General features: G+C 38.2%; 1 protein-coding gene across 1 annotated transcript in view; it reads right to left on the bottom strand.

Annotated features, from left to right (window-relative positions):
• The window catches only part of PACRG (parkin coregulated), a gene marked incomplete at both ends in the record, with an annotated part of 232804 nt that extends 208786 nt beyond the window's left edge, over positions 1-24018 (bottom strand). Inside the window, one exon of the mRNA XM_080342188.1 lies at positions 23872-24018. Coding sequence (XP_080198314.1) covers positions 23872-24018 — 147 coding nt within the window. The remainder of the gene's footprint in view (positions 1-23871) is intronic.
• Positions 24019-27591: the final 3573 nt, after the last annotated feature.

The following is a 27591-nucleotide window of genomic DNA, read 5'->3' as shown; positions in this document are numbered from 1 at the left end:
TCTTTCCTGTTTGACATGAATATCAGAAAGCAATAGGAAAGGTTAAGGATATGTATCTATACATGGATGTTCTTGTTAGAAGTGGACCTGAATCTCTTCAGTCTAAGGGAATCAAATCTAGACCTCTTGCTTGTTAGCCAAAATCTCTAAACATTAGTTTATTATATATAGAATAGCAACTGTAGCCGTGGCATAGAGAGCAGAACCTGACTTCATTTGTTCAAAGAATACTGGATAGTGGTAGCTGTTTATTCTCTGAAAAACTCTCCAGTCTTTTGAATTCAAGTGAATAAGGGTACCTCCCTGCACCTCTAAGCCAGAGATGATTAATCTAAGTTGATGTGGTACTGCATGACACCTTATGTTTCATATTTCCTGTGGAATAGACACAGGAGACACCTCTTCAGAACAGAAGCTTCGTGGACAATCTTTTTATGGCACTTACCCTCAAGATGCTATATAGGGAGCTTAGTGACTAAGCCGCAGATTCCATATTCCTCCTTAGGGATCAAAAGTCTAAAATTTAGGATTGCATTCTACATCCATTATTGGGATTTGACGAGCTTCTTGATTATTACAATGCCTAATCAAACAGCTAGTACCTGGTTCAAGAGGCAATGCAAACCCAAGGATTTTTCAAGGATAAATGTCATACAATCACCATCACAGAATAAACCAGACTCAAGACAAGGACTTATTGTTGGCAAAGTACCAATCAGTTATAGTTCTCTTGTGACTGGATGAGGAAAAAGAAACTCCAGTAACATATGATTACAATGACATTTTATATTTGAGAATAAGTCATGTTATGCCACATCAAATTAACAGGAAATGTTTTAGTGAACTGCGTATTTTATGACAGCTTTCCAATACAAAAATCTTTAGGAATCAGCATTTATCTTTTATAGGTTTGCATAAATCTCTACCAGAGTTATTCCAGTTATGTTAATCATGGAACTTTAAGTAGAATGGCAACTGCGGTAAGAAAAATATCCTTCTCAACTTTCCTTTTCTTGCTTTTCTAGCTATACTAAACTTCATAATTATGTCCTGATTTACGATTTACTCGTTAAGATAGTATGCATCTCAGTATAGGATATGTAATTAGCCTTCAAGAAGCTTTCAAAAATAGATTTGTCTGGATGACTACTATTTGAAGAAATGCTATAAAACAGCAAGTAGGAATTAGATCTACAGGGTAACTGAAGTTCATTATTTCCCATAGACAGCTAAGTGAATAGCTTATTAAAGATCACTACATCGAGATACTAGAAGTAGCAGAATACACAATGAATAGAATAATCTCTTTTTTTTTCCTGATTGGCGACCTAAGAATGTCATACCAAAAGAAAAAAGCTATTCAGACAGTCAATTGTTTAATACCCTCAAAATACCAAGTGTCCATAAATGTGAATAATATTTGTTTAAAGATGTTTGCAAGCAGATTTATTGTGAATGGTTTAGAGACAGTGGAATGGCAGAAAAAACATGTATTTTTAAAATAATATTTATTCACGCCAATGATTTGAAATCAGAGCCAGCCATGAGAGTCAGTCCTTGAGTATGCACAGTTGTTATTTTCTATGTTTTTGACTTTCGTAACCTTTATAAATTAAGACAATAGAACATGTTCAAAGAGCTGTGCATGCATTCCTTCTGGGAAAATCAAGTATAGATACTTAATTGGTAGTCCAACTACAGATTCATCAACTAGAACTTGAAAAGTACAGAAATGCCAATATTTGTTCAGCTAAATTATACTTGTTTATGACATAAATTTATGTGGTAGTACCCTAACTTAAAGAAATTACTCAAAAATTGGGTATAAATGAAGAAATACAATCTAGAATTGAGTGCAGAAATTGAGATGGCATGGTTCAGACAAAAACCCCCTACTTTATTTCCAGGTACATATGAACCAGTTTATTGCTTTTTCACGTGACAGCTAGTTTTGAAACCTTTCAGTTCTGGTCAATTCTATACAGTGGCAATAAATCTAACATTGGGGTTCATGTGAGATTTTTCTTGTTATCATATCAATAATCCTCCTTAAGTACACACACACATAGACATGTAAATAAAACAAATTTATAAGCTGAACTATTCAGAGCTATTAACTAATCTTAGAACATTAGCTCAAGACAGCAACATTTTTTTTTCTAATAAAAAATTACAAGATGCATGATGAGGGGCAAAAATAAATGTTGGAATTAGAATTCTCAGAATAAGTTGATCCAACACTGAAATAATTTACATTTGGAGGCTAAAGATATAACTAATGAAAGATCAGTCAAAGTTCACTTTTCAAAAATATATGTTTTCTAAGAAGAAATGCTACTGTTTACTCTTAATTTCAGTTGCCTCTATTTAGAATTATTATTTTTAGAGAAAGTCTATTTAATCATTTAGTTAGCAATTCAGTCAATCAAAAGTTTATGTAAGAATTTTTCTTAACTATTTTTAAGACCTCATAAAATCCATTTCAGAGAGTAATATATTCTTGGCATATAAACTGCAGATCGGGCTTTAAAAAAAAAAATCAAAATTTACAAAATGCATATAATTTAACTTTATAACTGAAGATTTTGACAACTGCTTTTTTTTTCACCCAAAATGTAATATAAATATACATCAAATGGCTTTCCATTTACAGAGAAGCAACAGAAGAAAAACTGTTGATTTTAACAATAATTACTTACTGCCTCTCAATAACTAGAAAAGCAGCAAATATCTATGCAGTATCCTGTGTGAAATCTTTGTGTGTATATCTTCAAAAAACAACATACATATTTGAAAACAATTAAATGTACTTCGGCCTTAACAAAATCATACAACTCTGTATTTTAACCCCTGGGCTCCAGAAGAAGCAGCAGCACTCAAGTTTTCCTGTTTAGTTTTCTCTTTGGAATGTTAAATAGTTCTTTAAGGTAAAATTTAAACACTTCTACCAAGGCAATACAGAATAACAAATTGTTCTAAGAATAGGGAGAATTCCAAACTGGAATTTCCTACTGTTTTCTACTCTCCTCCATAGTACTCAACACAATAACCCCAGCTCCTTTAACATGTCTTATTGTTCACAGTAACTCTAGCTTTATCTCTTTCCCTTTGGAAACTAGATTTAGAAACACAGAAAAGAATTATGTGGAAAGAAGGGTGGATCAACAAATAAATCATCTGGAAACCTATTTTAGAGAGCATATACATGTCATGTTCTTCAAATATATGCTGAATGTAGCCCCTTCTGCAGGCAGATGAAGAATAAAATGGAAGTCAAACACCCTGTGAGTTGTATGGGCAGAAGGAAAATGCTACACTATTAAAAACTGTCAGAAGGGCCTGAGCCATAAGAAAGGACAAGTAATTCACAGAAGCTTTTCTCCTACTTCTTAATTTGCCTCTTGAGAACTATCAAACAAAAATGGAACAAGATCTGTGAACAGAACTAGCCAGAATTTAGAGAGTGTAAATAGCATGAATCACAAAGATAATCAGACAAAATGAAAAAAAGTCTTTATGCCATGAAGAAGTCTGGAAGCTTCAATAGAGTAAATGTGTTAAAATTTATAACTTTTATAATCTCATAAATCTAACTCTAGTCTGCATACAGTAAAGGACGCAAATATAAGGGTAGTCATCACCATGAGTTTGAGTTACATCATTTTATATAAAAGGAACTCCAAAACATTTTCTAAAATTTTTGTTCATAACACATAGCAGCTTTGAATTCTACAAGTAGAAATTCCTGTCTTTATTGGATGAATGGACACAACAATAGTAAAGTATATTTCTAACTTCAGTTGCTAATCACTACCATCATCAGTATTTTATGACCAAATAAATTTTAGCATTCCTGATCTATTATTTTCCCAAATAATTGAAATAAAACACATCTGACATACACACATTTCTAAAATATTTACTTCCCAGATGCTTGCTTATTAGATTTTGCCTCATTTGTCTACATATAGTAACTAAGCAAAAGATTTTAACATCGCAAGATAAAGCAGTAATCTAAACCCAGTAGATTTAATGTTGTGCATGCAATCTCATTTCTGACCCTTCTAAGTTTATCCTGAGGACTAAATAATACAAGTTAGTATACTATAACACTATTAAAAATTACAGCATACTATAAACACAGAAAGAAGTTGCAATGAAGTTATCATTGGCAATCTGGAATCTGGCATTTACTAAATGTGGTGTGCTTTACAACTAATACAGTATTTGCTCCTATATAATCCCTCCTATGTGCTCTTTTAAAGGAAAAAGCAAACAAGTAAACAGTTCTAGCTTTGGCAAATGAGACCACTCACTCTCCTCCTCCTCTATCACTCATTGTTTTTGTTTGAATATTAAGATACCTTCGTGATCATATGGTGCTTTTGTCAGAGGCAGAGGAAGAGGAAAAAGGAAGGGAACTATACACAGGAACAAAATGCCTTGGACATGGGGAAAAATCTGCTGGGAGTGGAAACTGAGCTTTATTTCTTCTGCAGATAGTTTTGTCAGGGACAGGATAAAGCCCAGTTAGATGTGACATTGTGGTTTGTTTTGGCTCCTGTCTCACCCCTTCCAATATAAAGCAGCTCAGAGAGCTGTCAAATGCAGAGACGCCTGTCTGCCTGCAAATTTTGATGCAGCAAAATTCTGGTAGTTGGCCACAGTTCTTCTGCAAGCAAGAACTGAAATCTCAACATTCAAGTTTCTATATAAGCAAAACCTGAAGAGAATATGTTACAAAAACACACCAAGAAGCCTGAATGGTTTATTTACATTGAAGATCTGCTGCAAACACTGTAAATGTGACAGCTTCTCAAAGCAAAGAATGTGAGAATCTATTAAAATGGAAAAGGTTACGCCATCTAAGTATTAGGGTTGTGAGCACCGCCCCTATTAGCTACCAAGCTATGCTATGAAAGCTGTAAGAGGAAGGAGGACAAGAAATACTGCCATTATGAATTCTTACTTTCCAAAATTTTTAACTAGGAAAAGTAATCTTTGGGCTAATTTTTCTCTTACTAATTCCATGCTAAAAGGTTAAGCTCTTTAAAAATTCTTAATTATGATGTCTGCATGCCTATGTAACCTAATAAGTTATGCGAGCACGGTAACAAATAGCTATATATTGGCTTTAAGATTGCATACACATTTTCTCATTCACATATCTGAAAATGCCTTACTTTGCTTTTTAAATTGTCACACATCCAAATGGTATGACAACAGAATGTGAGAAAGGGATCAAAGTAACTTCAACTGTGAATATAACTATCTCTGTGTGCAAATACAAGAATACAGAGTAATTTATTACGATTACAGACATTTATTATTGATTACAGACAAACCCTAAATGTTGTAAATAATTTTTAATTTATACCAAGATCTCTGATGATCTGGGTTCAAATGATCACCTATGCTTATACACAGCTCATTTGACTTCTACAAGAAAATGAAAATATGCTTGAGGTCAGGAATTTGTGTACATGTAGCTCAATACAAAAAGTGATATTAGATATTAAAGTATAAAAGCATTCGGAGAGATATAGATAGCTTTGTGTCTTCCCAAAAGCACAACTTTCTAATTGATGTAATGTGGTTTACTTTATCTAGATTATTTTGAAAAAAAAAAATAATGGAGCAAGGGAAAATATTAAGTTCCATATATCTTCTTACCTTCTTTTTTTTCATAAAACACTCATGCAAAAGCCCTACAAATGCAAACTTTACTGGAACTGTATACTTACCACTTAAATCCTGTAAAAGCATTGTAAGTGATGCACCAAATGTTACTATAATGGCATTATAGTAAATATATTATTTATTCTTAGGCCACACTGGGTATAACTAAAATATACATTCTGATTAAGAGGATACATTTTTATTTAACATGCTAATTTTTAAAAAAACAAAACCAAAACAAACTCAAAACATAAACCCATTTTTTATGAGTTGCAGACAAGAGCTCATTCCTTGACAACATTTGGAGAAAATACAGACAGAAACTCCGACATGCCAACATTTTGTAATAGAATATTCAGCTATTTTACTCTTAGCTACATTTTACCTTACACACAACAGTGAGAGAAAGATGTCTATATATAATTACTGTTTGTTGAGTTTGGTTGGTGGCTCTGTTTAGTTCTGAGTTACTACACAAGCCACCTTTACAATTGAAAGTATTGCATTTTTATAACAGACAAGCTAAAAACTCAATAAGGTAGAAAAACTAAATTCCATTTTTACTCTAAATTATTTTCAGTTGTTTGGGTAAATATGTTGGTAAAGTACAATGAATTTCAAGGACAAATAAAAGACCTCAGTTCAATCAATCTACAATGTTTGAAAGCTTTTGATTTCCCTTAAATATTTTCAGGTTTTTAGAGTTAAATATTCTAAATCAGCCTATAACACCATGCAATGGATTGCTAGCTATAAGTCTGACTAAATACAACCATATTTTATAATACAAACTACAAACTATAGTTTTTAATCATTATTATTGTGTTACTGTTTTGGAGATGTTTCAAACTGCATTAGAAATTTGAGCACAAAATTACATTTTTTTAGAAAAAAACCAGTGTTTTGGAGAAATGGTAAAACTGAAAATGATTCATCATGGTCCTTTACTTTTACTAACTGACTTTCTGACAACCATGCAACTCTAGAAGTCTAATATGTGATCCATTAAACACATGCTGAAAAGTTTCTTGATGATTCCATTGTTCTTCTAAATATTATTTCAAGTGAAATTAAAATATTATTTTCCTCAAAATTCTGCTTGATTCAACCACATACACACTTTCTTTATGCAATGTGATTTGATTACCAGAGATAAAGTACCCAACATGAATCACACACTGTGAAAATTGTTATTCCGTATTTGATAGAACACACTTACTCTGCAAGAATTTAATAACAGAACAACATCTTCAGGATGCTAGTTATTATGAGGTAATAACTCGGAGAATTAGTAACACTTGACTTCTGCCATGTAGCTCTAGGGATGCTTTGTTTAATTCACATTCACTGTAATTTGTTGCTCAATTATACCCCTGCTCACTTGTAACTGTGGTCTTTTTGGTCAAAAGCAAGCCAAATGTCTACTGACCTTGCAGACTGACTACCCTTTAGACCTCATCAAGTCATACTATCACAACAAGACTTCAACAAAAAGTCAGACTGTATGATGGAAAAAAAGTAAAGAAAGAGTAAGTGTTCACCTTGGCTACTTAGAGAATAAATACTGGTTATAAACCTTTTCAACATGTTTTCTCTACTTATGTTCCTATACCTGACAGATTTTATAAAACACTAACGAAATCATGTTCAGAAAGATGACAAAAAGGCCGACTTCCAAAAGAATAAAATCAACAGATGCAAAGATATACAATAGTACAGGAAGCTTGAAAGGTTACATGTATAAAACAGTAAGCTTGCTTTCATTAAGAAGAATGAGGGAGACACAAGAGCCGCTTTCAGAGTTATATTCCTTCTGTGGACTTTAACAAAGTAAATCTTGTTTACCTGATGTCTAAAAACTTAATCTTTGAATGATGTTGGTTAATTTACTCACCTAGCTTTGTTCTAACCTACCAATACAACAGAATATTTTTAAAATTGAAATGTTACATAGTAAAGATATATATATATATATATAAAGGCCTGCACACTTTCATGAGGAATAATAAATATAAAATTATTATAGACCAATAATAGTGATATAAATATTAGATTTCTATTAGTCTTCATATTCATTACACTGGGATAAGTCATGCAATTCATCTCTTTAGGAAATGGTGGAGAATGAGATTTTAAAATTATAGTATAAAACAAATATGTCAGTTGATTCTTATTCTCAAGGAGCAGGGACCTAAATGTAGAAATTAGTTCATACATGGACCTAGCATCTTAATGAGACAGAGACATTAACAACTCCATAGTGTGGCATCTAATGCCATTTGGCAGTCTACATCTCGTTCACTTCAAGTGAGTTCCATGACGAACTGGCCACAAAGAGGGTGGAAACTGCTGGTTTGTTGCTCCCAAAGGACAGCGGTTAGCTGACCAACTGGTAGGTGGTTACATGAAGCATTATTCAGGGCTCAATACTGAGCTATTTAACATCTCATTAATAAGTAGGACTAAGAGACAGAATGTAACTGGAGGAGCTTTGTGAATTACATCAAATTTGGAGATGGACATTCAAAAGTATTTTGATAGGCTGGTAAAATGGGTTGAGGGGAATTTCACAAAGTTCAGCAACAGTAAATGTAAAGTTCTGCACTGGAACTGTTCGGGCCAGGCACTGACTGGCTAGAAGGCAGCTTAGCAGGGAAGGTCTTGGGGCTCCCTGTGAGGAGCAAGTTGAACAGTTGTGTACCCTTGTGGCAGAGATGAGGAGACTGCATTCTGGGCTATATCAAGAGTGTTGAGGGAATGGAGAATCCCCCTTTATCAAAGCTTATTTGAAGCTGTATTTAGAATAGAAGATTACATATCAGATTCCCCAGTACAGAAAGAGACTGGTGAACTAGAGCAAGGCTGGTGGAAGGCCAACAGTTTAAAGAGAGGGCTGGAGTACGTGACACATGAGGAGAGGCTGAGAGAAACATTTTGTTCAGCTTTAAGAAGAGGAGGCCTAATGGGAATGTTATCACTGTCTTCAGTTACCCAACATGAGGACACAGTAGTGATGAGTTGGGTGCTTCCCAGAGATGCACAATGACAAGAGAAGAGGCAATCAATGGTCACAAACTGCAATAAAATACTAACCAGAAAGTAGAAAAACTATTTTCACAATGAAGGCAGTCATTGGAACAGGTTGTCCAAAGATTATGTAAAATCTCCATCTTTGAAGACAATCAAAGCCCAGCTGGACAAAGCCTTGAGCAGCCTAACGTAATCTGAACATAATCTGAATTGAAATCACATTTTTTAAATGAACATGAAAAATAAAGTGTCAATGCCCAGGCTGAAAACCTCCTTTTAGTCCAAATGTTCTGTCCAGCTACTGCAGGTTAAAGTTTTTAATTCTTGGGAAAAATTATCATTAAAATAATTTAAAATAAAACAAACCAATATACTCTTCCACAAAAGAATTTCAGTTCTGTAGAATGACCTAAATCTGGGCAGTCAGGCTTTCAGACTTGGTAACAGCTTTCAGAGTGCATTAGTCTTGCTTGTGAATTTTTCCTCTCTGGCACAGCTAAGAGGAAGATATCCATGCTTACTTCATTAAACCTATCAGCAGTGTTTGACACTGAAAATCAGCATGTGCTGCTGACTTGCCTGGAAGACTGGCAGAAATGAATCAGTCACCCTGAACTGGATAGGTCAATTCCTATCAGTCAGCTTCAAGACAACTCTGATGGGTGGTTTCTTTCCAGTCTTGAAAGCCTTTATTTATGTGATGCTACAAGGACTGGTCCTACCACGTTTTGTTTAACACAAAACTTGGAGAGACCTCAAGACAACACGCTTTTTCAGTAGCAACAGAAAGTAGCACATTCCTTACTTTATTCCATTCCTGCAAACACAGATGGACGGCAGACCTAAGGCCCTTGTGAAAAACCTGCATGTATTGTTTAAAAATGTCTGGAATGAGATAAAGAAAGGTGTGGAACTGGGAAAAAAAATACAATGAGAAGGCACTCAGGGCCAAACACTGCTGAGAGGTTTGATGAGGTACATGTATACCTTCCTTGTGGCTGTGGAAGGAGGTGATTTATCAGGAACACTAGTACACTCTGAACGCCATGAGCAAGACTGAAGAACTGGCCAAAACTAAGTTACTTAGGCTCTCCGGATTCTTCACTGAGCATCAATCCACGAACAGTGCCACCAGCCATACATACATACACACCATTGCCATCTTCACTTTCATATTTTCCAGTTGCACATTTGTGTTATTATCTACATGTTCACTTTCAATCTGGAATATTGCGAACACTGCAGCTCAGGATGACACGAATTTCTCACTAGTTCAGTTTGGTCTAACATTCTCAAGCTCTTTTTAACATACTTTAAAAATTACGAAATTAAAGGATAAGATTGCATATTGTAGTTTTAGACAACTAAGGCCTTTCATACTAAGCACCTAGAGTTCTGTGTAGCACGTTTATTCAAATCCTAAAAAGCCCACTTAAGTGAAAAAGGGAAGGTGTTCTTTTTTTACATTCCATTAAGGTTTTTGTATTCAAATTCTGAAAATATCAAAACTTCTCCTACTCAAGTCTTTAACAAAAGCATGATTTTTTTTTTTTCAGATTAAAAAGTTATAATTTGATAGCTGAATTTTGGCTGCAGCACAGATACAGTAAATCATACTGTCCTGAGAAAATAAACAGCATAAATACAGGGCTCATAGCAGGAAGAAGAAGAAAAAAAAAGACTTATTGATACTTGTTCCATATTCTATACTCTTTATGGTCCAAGTCCTCAGCTATCAGTTTCATTTCTATTTTTGGTAGCACACATCTTGTCATTAAAAAGCAATGTTTTAATGTAGGATGTAAATCTATTTAGAACACTAAATAAAAATAATTATATGCTTTACGAAAATTAAATTAAGTAACCAATGCAAATTCCTATGGCAGGACTAAAATTCTGGCTTCTTGAAAACTATAAAACTTACCACAACTTTCACTGAGACATTTCATCTGGTTCCATACCATAAATTAATGTTGTAACTAAATATTTATGTTCTGTAAGTCTATTGAATATTTTTTTAAGAAATGCAAAATGTATTTTTATCAATGTGGTAGGAATTTATTATCTCATAATACCATCTTACCTTTATCATTCGTACCATTTTATCTCTAAAACAAAGTAGGTTTTCTAGTGGTAATTTTCCATAAAATGCCTATTATTGGAAGAATTCCTTTTATTACTCTTCCCAAGATACAGTATTGTACATTAGAGCTGGGAAATTAAGTGATACTTCCATGTTATAAATTGTCCTTCACTTACATAAGTAACAAAACCACTTTAATCTCAGAGGTTCACGCATACAGATTACATAAATTACAAACCCATATTTTATATGAATGAACATTGATAAAACTCTTTTTTTGTCTTAGTCTCAGTCAGGTGTGAACACAGACATTTGGTGTACATACAAAGCAATTGTTTCATTATGCATTAGAATGTTTAGTCTTACTAGTACCTTTGCAGATGCAGTCCTTGACCATGCCTTTGTAAACTAAAACTGTTACCACTGTTACTAGCTTCCTGTGTTTACAAATGTATGTTATCAGAAGGCATTTAGTAAAGTTTGAGGAATGTTTCTTAAATAAGTCATACCTTTCCATCAAATTAATGTTTCAAGTACATTAGAATCAGGAGGTTAAACAACAGGATACAATACACAATTATATATTTACTGGTTAATTACAAAACTTAGTAAGAGATCCTTCAACCTTTAGTCACATGGAATAACACCTACAGACTAAATACAGAAGCCAGAAAGGTAGTCAGAGGTTTCTCCTCTGTCGCTATAGGAAAAGAACTTCTACCTTCTAATGAAGTGACAAAAATTATCTGCTTCAGATATTCTGTTTCTAAAAGAAGTTCTGTATTGTGCTGCTCATGCACCTTGCTGACAACTTCGGTGATACTACCAGCCACTTCACTGGAAAACCACTGAAGCCATTAACATTCTTGCATTTCCAGAACTGAGGACTATGCTCTGACAGGCAGTTTATTTTCACCATAAAATTATGTAAATCAGTTGTTATATGTTCAGACATTTTAGTCCATCTTTAAGCAATGGCTTCTGATTGAAAGGAACTCAATCCTTTTCCTGCTTCTATAATTCACTTGTGTGATTGCAATAGTTCAACTTTATTTAATTCCTTTGTTCTCTCATTTCTGGCAAATGGAATTAATGCACAGGGGTACCCTTTCTAAAACACCTTCATAAGGAGACAAGGTTTATCCATCCATGCTGTGTGTACAGTTGTCTGCCTTCATTCCTAAGGAGTGTGTATGCATCAGTCACTTCCAATTGAATTTGAGAAAAAGGCGTATTTCAAGCATAATCAGTTGCCTTCGTGTTTTATAGAGACACTGGCAAAGAGTGCTCCAATCAAGATGCTCATCTCTCACATTATTAGATACCACATATGGTATTCAGTATCAGCAGGAAAAGCTTATTTTTGAGCCTAATCAACCAGGAAACAAAAACTGCAGGATATGAGGCTTTGTTACTTTGGATGCTCACTGAAGTACTTGTTGCAATGGTTTATTTTCACTTTGTGTTTTTTCATTTTGTAGCATAATCTTCCAGTGGTTAGGCTGCAAATGTTACACAGCTTGAGAGAGCCCTTTTAAAAACACAAGAACCATGACAATATTGATGAAGGTCTCCCTTTCCTTTCTTGGAAAAGCATAATTCAAAAGGATTGTTTTAATCAGGCTATTTGTAACTTTCAAGAAAAGAAGATACCACAATAGCTCCTTCAATGGACACCTTGTGTACTACTCTGTCTCTGAGAGTGGGTCTATGGGACCCTGAAGTCAGGTCAGCATACATCTAATGCAGTTAGTCAATAACCAATGTTTACATTATAATATTTTAGATACTTAATCAAAGACTGCTATCTCATTGAGTCACGCATGATACAAACCCAAAGAGAAAAATATGGTCTAACAGCTGAACACAAGCCCCCAGCGTGAGGACAATTCAAAAAAGCCTAAATTAGACTCTGAACCCAGGCTCCTTCAACTGTTGCAGAATGAGGGACTTCAGCAATTCAAAAAGATGTAGTGCTGGGAGGGAAACCTCCTGCTGGATGCTGAATACAGGAATGTATGCGAATTTCAATTGGTCTTCAGAGTTCAGTCACTTGAATCAAGATTATAAGTGATACATTTGCCTACCGAAAATGCAGACCATGAAATTCTTTTCTGAAGACTAAAAAATCCTTTCAGTGATGTCCCCTTAAATAATATTTCCATCTTTTTCATATTTGTTTAAAAGCCAGAGTATAAGCTCAGAAAGTGGTGGCTCCTTTCATTTCTCTTTCCCATTCACAAAATTTCAAGTCTTCGACTTTCACTTCCCAGCAGCATATCCTGGCAATTCAACTGCGAAACTATCTTTGCTCAGTAGACCACACAAGAGATAAAGCTTTAGAAGAACTACTAGCACAAGGGATTCAACCTTCAGTCTACTGGGAACTACAATCAGTCAGGAGCCAGCTGATGTCTATTTAACCTCTCTAAAGTCAGAACTCTAACTTCTGACTTGAAGCAGAAATAGGTCATATGCACATCTCACCTGGAGCAACTTGATTGTTGTTTTGAATAATAATATTGTAATACATGTTAAATATATCCAAAGGCATACTAGATGCTCATCAAATACAAGTTTTAAGTCTGAAGCATGCTAAAACTTTACTGTTGTGGATTTTTAAAGATAGTATCTCTCTGTAAGTGGTTGTCTAATTCTAAATTATTTACTCAGTGAAATCTGACTATTTTGTGTAATTATGTGTAGGTCTGGACTGCAAATTCTAATGGTCCTGCATTGGTTAATTTAAGCATTGACATAATCTACAGATATAATGGACTCTCTGACATCACCACTACCTTTGGATTGTATTACTTTCCAAAAAAAGCATATCTTCTAGCTCAATGAGAAGTTACACATTACATGCAGAAATCCCTTTCTGAATTTGATGGACTATATTATGCAGGAGATCAAATCAAGTTTTTGTTGCTCTGACCTTAAACTATTAATCTAAAACCTGACAAAATAAACGAAGGGCACGCAAATTAGATGGGCATGAGATGAGTTAGTAAAACACTGTATAAAAGATGTAAGTAATCAGTTAATATGCATATACTTCCTGTGAAAAATATTTTCTCAGTCATACCTTACAAAACCTTGCAATTTAAAAGTATAATGAGCTAATTCATTTGACTTTTGTTTTTTTTACCGTAAAAATTATTAACTAGGGTATTCTAATAAGGTCTGGGTAGAAGCTTTGTAAATATATTCTTACAAGGTTTCTAGCCATGTGGAACTGCCCTGCCCCCCAAAAAAGACACCTGTTGAACATCATTGCAAGAGAAATCCACTGATATGAAAAACCAACATATCTGTAGGACAAGTAAAAAAGATAGAGAAAAAGTAAGCATGGAGCAGTAGATAAGGAAGAATTTATGTAAGAATGTATGTTTGCAACTTCTGTGGAAACAAAAAGGTTTATCAAATTCTGTCTGCCAATGTCAGTAAACTGTGCATGCACTTTTGTCCAAATAGTTTCATCTGAGAAGATATCCAATACAAAACACTAATGTCATGTTAAATCATTAGCAATAGGACACTTAGAAATGCCAGGGCATATTTTTTTTAAGATTTAAGGGTAGACCACCAGTCTTTTCTCACTAAGTATAACATAATTAGTCTTGAAACAGAAAACTTGGATCATAAAATATCTCCCCTAATTTTATTCAACAAGACTTAAAATGAAACTTATTCAAAGCTTTTGGATTTTTTAGAACACCTCTAAACTATTATAAAAAGGGGGCTGTGGTCATCGCACTCTGGGGTGCACATGGGAGTGAGAGTGTGTATGGGGACATGCACCAGTCTTGCATACACAGCCTTGCACAAGCCCTTGCACACTCCCAGCCTTTGGCAGATTCTTGCAACCTAACTCCCCTGCAGGGATTTAGTGTAAGTTTGGGAAGCATAGTCATATCACAAATCATATTCAGTTAGTGATCACTCAAGTTCCCACTTTGGGGAGTTCCTTTCCTGTTTCCCCAGTGTTCTCACACTACTTTCTCTAGCACACATACCACTATACTATCTCTCCTGTCTCCTTCACCCACTAAAAGCTTCCAATGTAATTTAAGTTATAGCAGTGACAAGAGGAGACTATGAGACAAGGGCAGCATCCAGAGGTTGACAGCTACAGACGTGGCCTGCTGCTTCAATTCCTTGCTGCTTCAATTCCATTGCATTACTTGGCAGGAGTAGTTGCTGCATACTTGCTAGAGCAGACTGTATAAGAAGAATTAGCTGCAGTAGGAATCTCAGCCGATAAGCACTGATGCAGGCTTACTCAATTGTATTTATAAAGTCAACCTTACATTTATGATGCAGTTCACTATTGTAACTAGAACAATATGGTGTTCTGTGGTTTTTCTGAGGGTCAGAAGGGATATTGTCTTATCAGAAAAATACACTATCTTCTCAGTTGTAGTATTTATTACCCCCTTCACATTACATCTTCAGAAAAGCAGCAAAACTACCATAGCAAAAACTCTCAAATGTCTTTTTCCTTTTTCTTCCCCCAGTTTGAGAGTCACTTAGTCACCACTAATTTGTCTGACCTTATCAGTGTCAGTGCCATGGAATGGCCAGAAACTACCCTCTTATGGAAGAAGAGGTAGAATAATGGGGAAACTCAGGTTGGAAATGACCTCAGGAAATCTCCAGACCAACCTCCTTCTCCAAGCAGAATTATGTCTGGGATCAGAGCAGTTATTCAGGGCTTTTTTCTTTTTGGATTGTGAAAACCTCCAAGAAGACTGCACAACTCTGGGAATCCTGATGCACTGCTTGACTGTCCTAATGGCAAAAAAGCTTTTCACCATCCCAAATACCTTGTTTTAACTCACATCTTCTGTCCTCCAGTCATTCACTAGAGTGAACAGACTGCATCTCTTCCTGACAGCCTTCTCATAGCTACTGGGCCATTAGATCTGTTAGGACCTAATACCATTAGGTACCCTTCTTTTCTCCAGGCTGAAAAAAATACAGTTCCCTCAGCCTCTCCTCATGGAACATGTGCTCCAGAGCCCTGTCTTGATGGCTCTTCACTGAACTCACTCCAGGTATCCTATAGCATCCCCAGTCAACTAACAGGGAGAAGATTAAGATGAAGGCTGAAGCCTACACAGAGGCCAGGATTTTTCTTAGCAGTAATGAATGATATCAAATTGAAAGAAAGATGAGGTACATATGTTCTTTGGAAACTGTTTTGGAATTGGGGTGCTGAGAAAGGTGTATGGCAGCTGCTTTCTAACTAATCCCTCCCACATTTTCTATTGGGTAGCTCTTGAAGCATGCTGAGCTGCATATGAGAAATTCATATGAGCTGCATATGAGTAATTCACTACTCAGCAAGTTGAAATATTGTTATTAACTATTTTCTGGCACTTGGTTCTGAATTCTGACTCTTGCAGTCAAACATCTGAAAACTGAAAAATACCCACTTAAGTGAAACACCAGAAAAAGATACCCACAAACTCAGACCAATACAGGATTTTAACTTGTCTGAAAACTGTAAACACGTAAGACCTTTCCCTTCATATGCATTAAAAAAAAAAAAAATAGCCTAACATTTGCTCTTTTATTTCAGTTCTAGTATGCAAGGTCTAAAATAGTTTCATTCCAATACCAGAACTGACAGAATTTGACAATTATCTCTGTAATTGTCTACAGTTAGAATATTTTCTTCATTAGTTCATAAACTGATTAGTAGAGGAGTCTTGAAACATCACTGTCATAATGTTTTGATTTACCTCCTGTAGGTATGAAATGTAAAGCCTTCCAAGGTCTTTTTCTATGTAAAATATCATTAATCAAATTAAGTGATTTAAGACAACAAGAAATGTAAATTAAAAACAAGAAATGGTGTCTGGTAATTTACTCATTATCTGTTTTAAGTTATATGACTAAATTACAAAGAAAAGTTTTACTGGATATTCAAGTCTGTAAGACTTTCATAAATGAAATAGCATGATTTCTTCATGCTTGAGGATATTAAACAAACTTTATCATCTTTGCACTGTATATATATGAATCACCTTCCCCAAATTTGCAAAAATTAAGGGCTGGTTTTAAAGTCTTTTGAAATAACAAGAGCAATATGATTAAACCATGTAAGTGATAGCTGGAAAACATATTATAAAATACAAGCTTTTAGATGACATTATGGTCTTAACCTTTAGTATTTTTACTGTATAATCTGCTTTTACATTATACTATCAATGTGGTCATTACAGCAAAAATAAGCATGGAATTGGAAAAGAACATAACTTTATGAGGGGAAATAAAAACCTTCTTGCATTGAAGCTTTTCATGTTTGGATCTGATGCAACTGAAGTGCCTCATCAATTTAGTGGCAGTACTATGTGTGCGGGCACAAAGGAGGAGGTACACATATGCAGCAGAAGCAGGCATGGCTGCAGCAGCCACAACTTTTGTCAGCTTACACTGTTACCAACCCGTATGTCAAGTCTGCGCTGATGTGAAAAAAAGTGTTGAGCTGCTTTTAATCAAGGTTGAACAACAAACCGAGTCTTGTTCACTGCATGGCCATGCAAAAGTTTATATAAGTGCAAAGAAAAAAACATCCAGGGATGAAAACCACACCTTTCAATTATGGTGCAAGTTTATGCTGCTCTAGATGCTTGTGGAATTACTCTGCTAGAATTCAGATTCATAAATGTTTTTAAATGAATGAAGACAGTGATGTTGCCAAGAGGGACACTCTCACCCACACATCTTATGCTGACAACCTATTCCTGTTTCCACTCCTCGTGCGTATGTTAACAGCTGTTAGAGCTGATCCAACCGCCTGTGTAGTTGCAAAAAGCACCAATGTAAAAGCAAAAGGGGAGAGCGAGGCAAGCAGTCAGGAGAGGGAAGAGGGCAGGTCAGGGGAGCCCGGTGATAGCAGGAGCTTCATTTACCTCAACCCCAGAGATTGCACTTTGACACTGTTAGCTGAAACAGGCTGGAATATTTTTCAGCAGGATAAGTGCCCTGTCAGCCAACATTGTACAAATGTGGGCAAAATAAGGGGCAGCAGTAATAAACAGCCTGAAAGAGGAAGAAGATAGGACTTCCTTCCAGAGCACTGACAGTTTAAATTGACTCACAGAGTTCACTGAAGTGTACTCTTAGATTGTACAAAATTGCTGTTGTTAAACTGGAGCAGTTCTGCCAAGATGGACAGCCAATAAACATTTATCAAAACATTCCTTTAACTTGACATCTACTTGCCCCAGAATGTAATGTCTTTTCCAATAAATTAGCTATTATAATAGAAAGGTAAAATAGAAAGGTAAAATAATATTTTTTAAAAAGGTAAAACAATGCTTTCCCATAGCCTTACAATCAGATCAGAAACTGTTACTGCTACAAGATAAATAATGAAAGTAGTTTTAGTTACACTATATGGATGAATATAAATAGAGTATCAAATCACAATTTTCAGATTGTAAACAAATCACATTATCTCTATGGTTAAAATCAAATGCTTGCTATGCATTATTATCAAAGAGTGAAGAGCAAGAAAGTCCTTCACAACACACATTACTGATAATGGCTGGAAAGAGCAGTTCAAAAAACAAAGACTGAGAATTCATTCCAATACAAGCTGCAGACTCCTAACTGAGGAACAGAGGGATGAAAATCCAGAACGGCAATCTCAATAATACTTTTTTCTGCTTATAAGCAATTACACTTCTTTTAGGAGATAGGAGGAGTGCTTCGTGCTTCCCATCATAGCTAAGATGCCCCACATTCAATAGCTCTCTGGTTTTCAAAATCCAGGAACAAAACAATTCTTGGCATCACTCCCCTTCTAAGACTATCTAGTAGACATTCTCCCTTTGTCACTTACACACAGGCTGCATGTGGCCCATTGCTAGCAGCAGTTTCTTACTGCATTCATGGATACAGATGGATGTAACAGTGGTATTGTCTATATAAAAACCTACTGGTTTACACACTAAGCCAGGAAGAAAATCCGAATTTAGTACTCTGGCCCAAGGAGTTCAAATTCACATTCTGCAGAAGGATCCTTCAACTTCCCTGGCAATAGCGTTACTAAAGGAGGACCTTCTGCTTCCCTAACAAAGTATTGCCGTTTTCAAGTAAGGAATACAAAGTTCAGGAGGAGGGGGGGGAACAGAACATCCTTTGACAGCTTTATTGGGTAAGCACTCAGGAAATGATGTCTTAAGGTCCAATTCTACTCCAAAAAACATTAGATCCATTCTAGCAAGCAATAATGGACATAAAATACCGTAAGACAAAGCTTCCAAATCTCCTGCATGAATGATGTATGCATTAAAATACATAATTTAGTGTGTTTTACATCTTGCCACTTTCAAGCCCTATGAATCCTAACTCTTTGCAGCACAGTAACAGCACTTTGAAAGGACATGTAGAGACTTTTCCCTCTGTGGTCTTTTTCACCTCAGTAACCTTGTAACTAGTTTAATAACAGTATCACAGTATCACAGTATGTTAGGGATTGGAAGGGACCTCAAAAGATCATCTAGTCCAATCCCCCTGCTGGAGCAGGTACGCCTAGGTGAGGTTGCACAGGAACATGTCCAGGTGGGTTTTGAATGTCTCCAGAGAAGGAGACTCCACAACATCCCTGGGCAGTCTGTTCCAGTGTTCTATCACCCTCACCGAGAAGAAGTTTTTTCTCAAATTTAAGTGGAACCTCTTGTCTTCCAGCTTGATCCCATTACCCCTTGTCCTATCATTGTTTGCCACCAAGAAGAGCCTGGCTCCATCCTCGTGGCACTCACCCTTTATATATTTATAAACATTAATAAGGTCACCCCTCAGTCTCCTCTTCTCCAAACCAAAGAGACCCAGCTCCCTCAGCCTTTCCTCATAAGGAAGGTGCTCCACTCCCTTAATCATCTTTGTTGCCCTACGCTGGACCCTCTCCAGCAGTTCCCTGTCCTTCTTGAACTGAGGGGCCCAGAATTGGACACAATATTCCAGATGGGGTCTCACCAGGGCGGAGTAGAGGGGAAGGAGAACCTCTCTCGGTCTACTAACCACCCCCCTTGTAATACATCCCAGGATGCCATTGGCCTTCCTGGCCACAAGGGCACAGTGCTGGCTCATGGTCATCCTGTTGTCCACCAGGACCCCCAGGTCCCTTTCCCCTACACTGCTCTCTAATATGTAGTTTCCCAACCTATACTGGAACCTGGGGTTGTTCCTGCCCAGATGCAGGACTCTACACTTTCTCTTGTTAAATTTCATCAGGTTTTTCCCTGCCCAACTATCCAGCATGACCAGGTCCCGCTGGAGGGCAGCACAGCCTTCTAGACATGTCAGCCACTCCTCCCAGCTTAGTGTCATCAGCAAACTTGCTGATAGTATACTCTATTTCCTTGTCTAAATCGTTAATGAATATATTGAATAATATTGGCCCCAGTACTGACCCCAGAGGCACTCCACTAGATACTGGCCTCCAACTAGACTCCGCACCATTGACTACCACTCTCTGGCTTCTCTCCTTAAGCCAGTTTGCAACCCACCTCACTACTCTATTGTCCAGACCACACCTCCTGAACTTAGCTGTGAGGATGCTGTGGGAGACTGTGTCAAAGGCTTTACTGAAGTCAAGGTAGACCACATCCACCGCTCTGCCATCATCCATCCACCTTGTTACATTCTCATAAAAGGCAATGAGGTTGGTTAAGCATGACTTACCCTTGGTAAAGCCATGCTGACTGCCCCTAATAACCCTCTTATCCTTGATATGCCTTGAGATGGCACCAAGGATAAGCTGTTCCATTACTTTCCCAGGGACAGAGGTGAGGCTGACCGGTCTGTAATTATCTGGGTCCTCCTTCTTTGCCCTTTTTGAACACTGGAGTGACATTTGCTTTCCTCCAATCCTCGGGCACCTCTCCCGTTTCCCAAGACTTGGCAAAGATGATGGAAAGCGGTCCAGCAATGACTTCAGCCAGCTCCCTCAGCACCCACGGATGCATCCCATCTGGACCTATGGATTTATGGATATCCAGACTATTTAATTGCTCCCTAACCCAGTCCTCATCGACTAAAGCAAACTCCTCCATTGACCTGGCTTCATCCGGGGTCTCAGGGGTACAGGGCTCCCCAGAACAGCCTCCAGCAGAGTAGACAGAGACAAAGAAGGCATTCAGTAATTCTGCCTTCTCTGTATCTTCTGCCACCAGGGCACCCACCTCATTCATCAGTGGGCCTACATTGCCTCTGGTATTAGTTTTATCTGCTATGTATTTGAAAAAATTCTTTTTGCAGTCCTTGACCCCTCTTGCCAGCAATAATCTTTTAAAAGTTGGGAGATAGACTGGAATTCTCTTTCTAGAGTTCCCTTTAAACAATAAAATTAATCTTCTCCTTGAAAAAGTGCTTTTACCACTAGTTTATTACAGAAAAAGGGGGGCACTAACACTGTATTCACTCATGTACAGCAGAAAATAGGAAAAACAACCATTTGGAGAGGATCAGAAGTGAATAGGGGTATCTTCCTGCTGTCCACATGCATGTACAGACACTTTTCTACTTGCTAGTCTGTATATGAATTTTTAATTATATTCCTATTTCTACTCAAGCAGTACCTATGAATTATGAACATATAACATGGCATTCTTGATTCCACTTGGAGGACAAAACAATTAAAATGTAAATGTCACAGTATCTAGCTCTTTAGTGTAGAAGACCTTTATCGAATCTTGCTCTTAATCTGAACTGCTGTATGAATTTACAGTTTTGGAATAACATAGAGCAAAACACTTTGTTCGGTTCAGGAACAATTTTGTTTTGGTGAATATTTGTTAAGCGATGTATTTCAGTAAGTAAATGTTAGATTTAGCCGGTAATATGTTAGACTCCGCTCAGTTTAAGACTCACTGCATGGTTGCACCAAAGGCTATTAATCTGTATCTAATTATTTGACCTGGAGATGCTGAACATGCTGCTGACAACCCTGTGCCTTGTCATGCTGTTAACAAAAAGAATTATCATGTCTTAACTACATTTGCCTGCTGTGCTTTCAACCCTCCACTCAACTCCAAAGCCTTCCATGAGAACTTCATCACTGATGTCAAACTCTGACAAGTGAGTACTTAATAAATCTGAAGCTCCATTTAACCAGTTGTTGGAAAAGCAAAAAGGGACACCTGCTTCTGCAGATACAGAGTGGCAGTGAGATATTCCTTACTCTATCCTGTTTTTTTTTTTGCACACTGACCCTTGGAAAATGATTGCAGTGGCTGCCTGTCCTCACTCAGAGCTTTTGCAAAATACAGCCCTGGCATTACGAATCTTGCAGGACCTCTAAGAGTTTCAGGGCAGTTATGAGCAGAATCTGTAGAGCAGGTCAGAACACTGTAAACCCTACATCCGACAGGACACTGAGGGAGCATGGAGGGGGGCGGGAAGGCAGGGCAGCCACAGAACAGGTTGCCCAGAGAGGAGAAGGAATCTGTGATGATGTTGGAGGGTTTCACAGCTTAGCCAGGGAAACCCATGACTGACCTGATCTATTGCTAGTGACAGGCCCACTTCAAACGGGAAGTTGGGTCAGATGATCTCCTGGTGTCCATGCCACAAAACAATCATTCTATGATTCAATTAGTAGCTCCAAAGGCAGCAGATTTACCTGCCTGCTGTTGCTTAATGACTGTACCACAATTTAACATTCTGCGAAAGTTTAGGAAGTTAAAATTGCAGCCATAGAAGTTAAAACTCTATAAATATTTAAAATAAAACCTAAATTTTGATTAAACTCATAGCTGGTTATGTTCAGAATTCAATGCTTTTTAAAATTAAATATATATTTATCGAACTCCACTGAAACTGCTGATTCTTCTAGACAAGATCAAGCATCTTTTACATATCAAGGTGTAAACAAATACATGCAAATATCGATTATGTGATTTTTTTTTCCAGAGAAAAGTCTCTTAAAAATTAGTCCTTAAACTCACTGAAGTGTTATAGTCTATTCCACATATCTCTGGAACTAAAAACAAACAAACCAAACAAGCTTTAAAACAAAGTTTTACTAGAATGGATAAAGTTTTTAATGTAGACAATTTCTACTCCCCTTAAGATTTGTTTAAAGATGGATTTGTTTGTGTTTTTAAGAGGATGCTCTTACAGATCACAAGTCCAGAAAGACTGCAACAGGAACTGTTTCAGCAGTACAAGGGAAATAATGTATGTCATAACTGTGCTCAGAAGAATATATGAAATCATAAAAACCTTGAGAAAACAAGACTTTGCTAACACCTTGAATTGTGTCCAAATAAAGAAAAATACAATTAAGGAGTTTAAGCAGAGATGTGTGCTCATAGTAGCTCATATACTTACATGTTGAATGTTTGTGTTCTGTACCAGCTGAAGCTTTTTTATGTTTAAAATTGGACTAAAGTAGACAAATAAAACAATCTAAAGCAATTTGAAAGGCCTAGTATTTACAGTCTCTAAATTCATTAGAAATTAGGACTATTAGTGAAAGTGAAGCCTGCTGGATCAGCTCCTCTTTGTCTTTGAACTATGAGATGGGGAACTAATGTTTGTTTCCCGTTCAGTGTTCGCCTGTACCATGTGGAAGCGTTTTATTCTTTTTTAAGCTTATTTTTAAAATGAACCTATTTTCCAGATCTTTGCTATCCCATGTGATATTCACATCAAATTTATACCACACTGTGCCAGTATATGAAAACATTTTCAAATAATACTACAGTATCATTTGACAGCATTTTGCTAAATGCAAGGTAGGAAGCCTTGCGCACAATTCTATAGTCTGACAGTTTAATAGAATGTGCATTGCCAGTACAAAACAATACAGAAAAAATGTGGTACCAAAGCAATACTCTTCAAAGCAAAGCATCACAATCTCCACAAGCACCGGCATTTACCTTATGATAAAACTTCTGTAAAGCCTGAAGGCAATTTCAGCAACTAGCAAACTCCAGATAAAGTCTAAACAACTCACGCACCTTCCTGACATGCTTTATCTCCAGCTCTAACTTACTATGCTTCCTGGACACGTGAAAGTAAACTAATTTACATCACTTCTATACTAACAGCAAACATACCACAGCGTTTTTCATCATGGCTTTAATAGTGAATCCCTCGGCAACCAGCTGCTTGTTTTTCTTCTCTTGCCCCGATGGCTCCTGCTGCTGGGGGCACCTGTCACCTACGGACTTGGAGGGGCTTGCGCCCCCTTGCTCCACTACCATCTCCCCACCAGCGGCCGCGACCGACAAGAGGCAAAATACAGACTGGAAAAAACAAACAAACGTACGTCAACGCCCCGCCCCAATAAGCTGGAAAACACAGTAGGTCTACCTCTGTTCCCTTCCCAACCAGGGACACCCACACACCCCTCCCGCACCTTCCCTGTCCCTGACAGGCGTCCTCGTCTTCGCCTCGTTCCTTCTCCCTCGCTCTCCCCCTTCAGCATCACAGCTGGTCCCGCTCCTCCTCACCGCACCCGCGCCTCGGTCCCCAGCCCTTCATCAGCTCCTGCACTTCTTGCCCCGCTATGGGACCCTTGCCACCCCACCTGCCCGTGACCCCACCCGCCCCTCTCGCCTCACCCCCTGCGCCACCCGCCGGGGCCCCTCGGCGGGGTCGTTACGGGCGGAGCAGCACTGGCGGCTGCCGGCGCTAGCACGCGTCCCCGGCCTCGCGCCCGTCACTAGGCAACGCGTCAACAGCCGGGCGCTGTGCCGGCGGGGACTGGGTGCGCGAGGGAAGCACGCGCTTAACCGACGAGACACCGGCGCCAAACCGCTGCCACGTGCAGCCCGCACGCAGGTGCGCCGAAAAGCGGGCAGGCACCCCGTCCCGCGGCATCAGTTAACGGGGATCAATTAACGCGGGGGCGGAGGAGGGGAAAGGCAATCACGTGGGGAGAGCTGGGCGGTGTGAGGCGAGAACTACGTTATCCAGAGGACACCGCGCTCCTTGGGGTGCATGCGGAGTAACGCCGCCAGCCAGCCAGCCCGGCCGCTCGCGGCTGTCGGCGCTGAGGACTGCAGCGGAGCGCTCGAGAGGCGGGTGCGGCCGCCACCGGTGCGTGCGCGCGCCGCCCTTCTCCTCCTCCTGCGCCGCCGCCATGATAGGTGAGTAAGCGAGCCCGGATGCAGTTCCGCCCTTTCCTGCCCCCCCCCACCCCCCTCTTCCCTAGCACGGCCGCCACTGATGCGACGGCCACGGGGGGCGGCGTGGGCTAGCTTAGTTCCCTCTCAGTTGCCCCTCGGTTCCCCCTAGCACGGCCGCCCGCGGCGCCTCCCCTAGTGTCTCGGCGAAGCGGGGCGCCTCGGACTCCGCTGCGGGTGGTGGTGGGTGACCGCGGTCACCGCCCCGGGGGGTCACCGTCGTGATGAGCCGGCACTGCGCGGCGCCCGGTGGCCGCGGCCCCAGGGGCGCCGGTCCGGAGCGGGGTGAGCCGGCTGGGCTGTGTCCTCGCCTTCGTTAGCGCGCCTCTGGTTAAAGCCCTTCGTGTTTTTGGCGGGGCCGTGCAGAGGACTTGGGGTCGAAGTGCTCAGGGGTCAACGCGCTCTCTTTTACCCTTCTAACGGGGGATGACCCACCACCGGTCAGCTCAGGGCTTGTATTTGAGGTCACTTAAATTACCTTCTATTGCCCCTCAGTGTATCGATTGCAAATACTGTCGGGCAAGGTTTCTGTGACTTGTGAACCTTTGTGGCCTTGCCTAGTATGTATCTGTGTCATTGGTCTGGCATGGTACTCGCAGTGATCTGAAAAAGCAGCACCTTGGGCCTAATCACGTTGGCAGTTTGGCCGTTTAGTCCTTGAGTTGCTTTCTGTACCCGTGGAACAGTGATGGTACGACATGTCAATCACTTGTTTCAGTGGTGGGTTTTTTTCTGTGTGTGGTTTGATTTTGGTTGATTTTTTGTGTGTGTGAGACGAATCCGTGCCTGGATAATCCCAAAGTTACAGGGTCTGTTTTGTAGTCATTGTTTCTCATTACACATTTCATCTTGTTTTCACTTTCTAAATTTTGTAAATAATATTAAGTAAAAGCTATAAAATGTAGTAGATGCTCTTACGGCAGTTCCTTGCCTTGCTCAGGCTTGCTGTTTGTTTCATCTTCAGTGTAGGTGTCAAAGTTCTTGTCTATGTAAGACCTGATCAAATCAGAAAGCTTGTAGTTTGTTGTCAAAATATTTATTGATTTTAAATTAAAAATTTCAAAACCATCCAAGAATCCTATGGGTCTTTCAACTAGGCATGCTTTTTTCTTAGTGGTATATGAACTCAAATATTTGGGTAGCGTTCCTTTTCTTTCAGCTTTGCAAAAGCTAAAAAGAAAGTTAAAAGTAGTTATTTAAGAATTATTTTCTGTATAAATATTTATGTAAATCCTGTCTTCTGAGTTGGAGGACCTTACTGGGTTTTCTTGTCATTTGGACTATTTTTTTTTTCTTATGTAGCAGAGAAGATCTTGAATTAAAGGCTTGGCTTAAGGAAAGCACAGAGGGTCATATATATCTTTCATTTTCAATGTCATCTCCTCTGTGGACTCGGTCTTGCTATACTATATAAAATACATTATGTTTACAGAGCTGCAATGTGTGTTTGCTTTTGAATGCTTTAGAAAAGTTTAGTGTGCATAACCACTACCCATGTGGTTAGAGAGTTAATGCCCCTAGTCCTCATACTGAAATCTAAATGTTTACTCACTATGCATTAATATTTATATGATGGAGGAACTGTGATTTTATTTTCACTGTGGCAGATGAAAATATTTGTGAATATTGATTATTAAACATGCCAATTAGTTGCTCATTCAGAAGCACAGCTTTACAGGATTTCCCACCTTAAATCATTTAAACAGCAACCTTTTATTTTAGTGAAAAAAAAATGCTGAAAAAAAAAAAAAACTGTCTTGAAAGTGTATGATGTAGAGACCTAGTCTGATTTCCTGCTTTCTGAAAAGTCTTCTCTAAACACTTATGAACTGGGAATACAGTAGCAAAATTGGGAGCAGAAGGCAAGGATGAAATAATTTGTGTGATCTGTACCCAGTTTTTTGGCCAGAAAGAGTTATCTTGTGAAGTATATGGTATATTTTCCAAAATGTCTTACAGTTTCGTATCTCTGGAAGTGCCTTATCTCCTCATGTGTTCTTGTGGCAAAGGATTCGACCATATAGTTGTGCAACACATGACAATTCCTCTGATTTTTAGTTTCCTTTTTTGTACTTTATTTTTAGGTCCTTTTGTTCTTGTGCTGTTAACTAGGGAGAACAAACTTGATAAACATGTTAGTATTAATATTCTTTTTCTTGTTCTTCTGTCGTTTTACTCTTTTTGTCCAGTGAAAAACCTTTTGACTCCATCTTCTTCCAAGTGTTTGACCACGCTCGTGTTTCTTTGAACTTTTTATTTCCCCTTCCTCCCGTGAATTTTTTAAAGATAGTTTGCTGAGGAAGACTTCTTTCCATAACACCTGTTCCAGAAGAGCTTAGATAATTGACCTGTATAGCTGGCTTTTAATAGTCTTCATATAATTTCCTGTCCTGTTTCTTACTACATTCTCCTTCTTCGTTGGTTTTTATTTCCTGAACAGAAATTTGTGGAGAAAGATTTGCTTATAAATGGATTTCTGAGTGCTAATGTGTTACCTCAGAAAAAAAATAAAAAATCATATATGCTTATTTTCATTAGGAGGTTATTCCCTGTAGGAAGCATTCAAAATATGTAACTGTGTTTATTTTCATCTGTGTGACATCTGCTTTTAGAATATCATAACAGCAAGTTAATTATGTAACGGTTCAT

The sequence above is a fragment of the Nesoenas mayeri genome (genome assembly GCF_963082525.1).
Source record: "Nesoenas mayeri genome assembly, chromosome: 3".
Classification (NCBI taxonomy): domain Eukaryota; kingdom Metazoa; phylum Chordata; class Aves; order Columbiformes; family Columbidae; genus Nesoenas; species Nesoenas mayeri.
The sequence above is the reverse complement of the archived record's forward strand: the minus strand, read 5'-3'. Positions and strand labels throughout refer to the sequence as shown.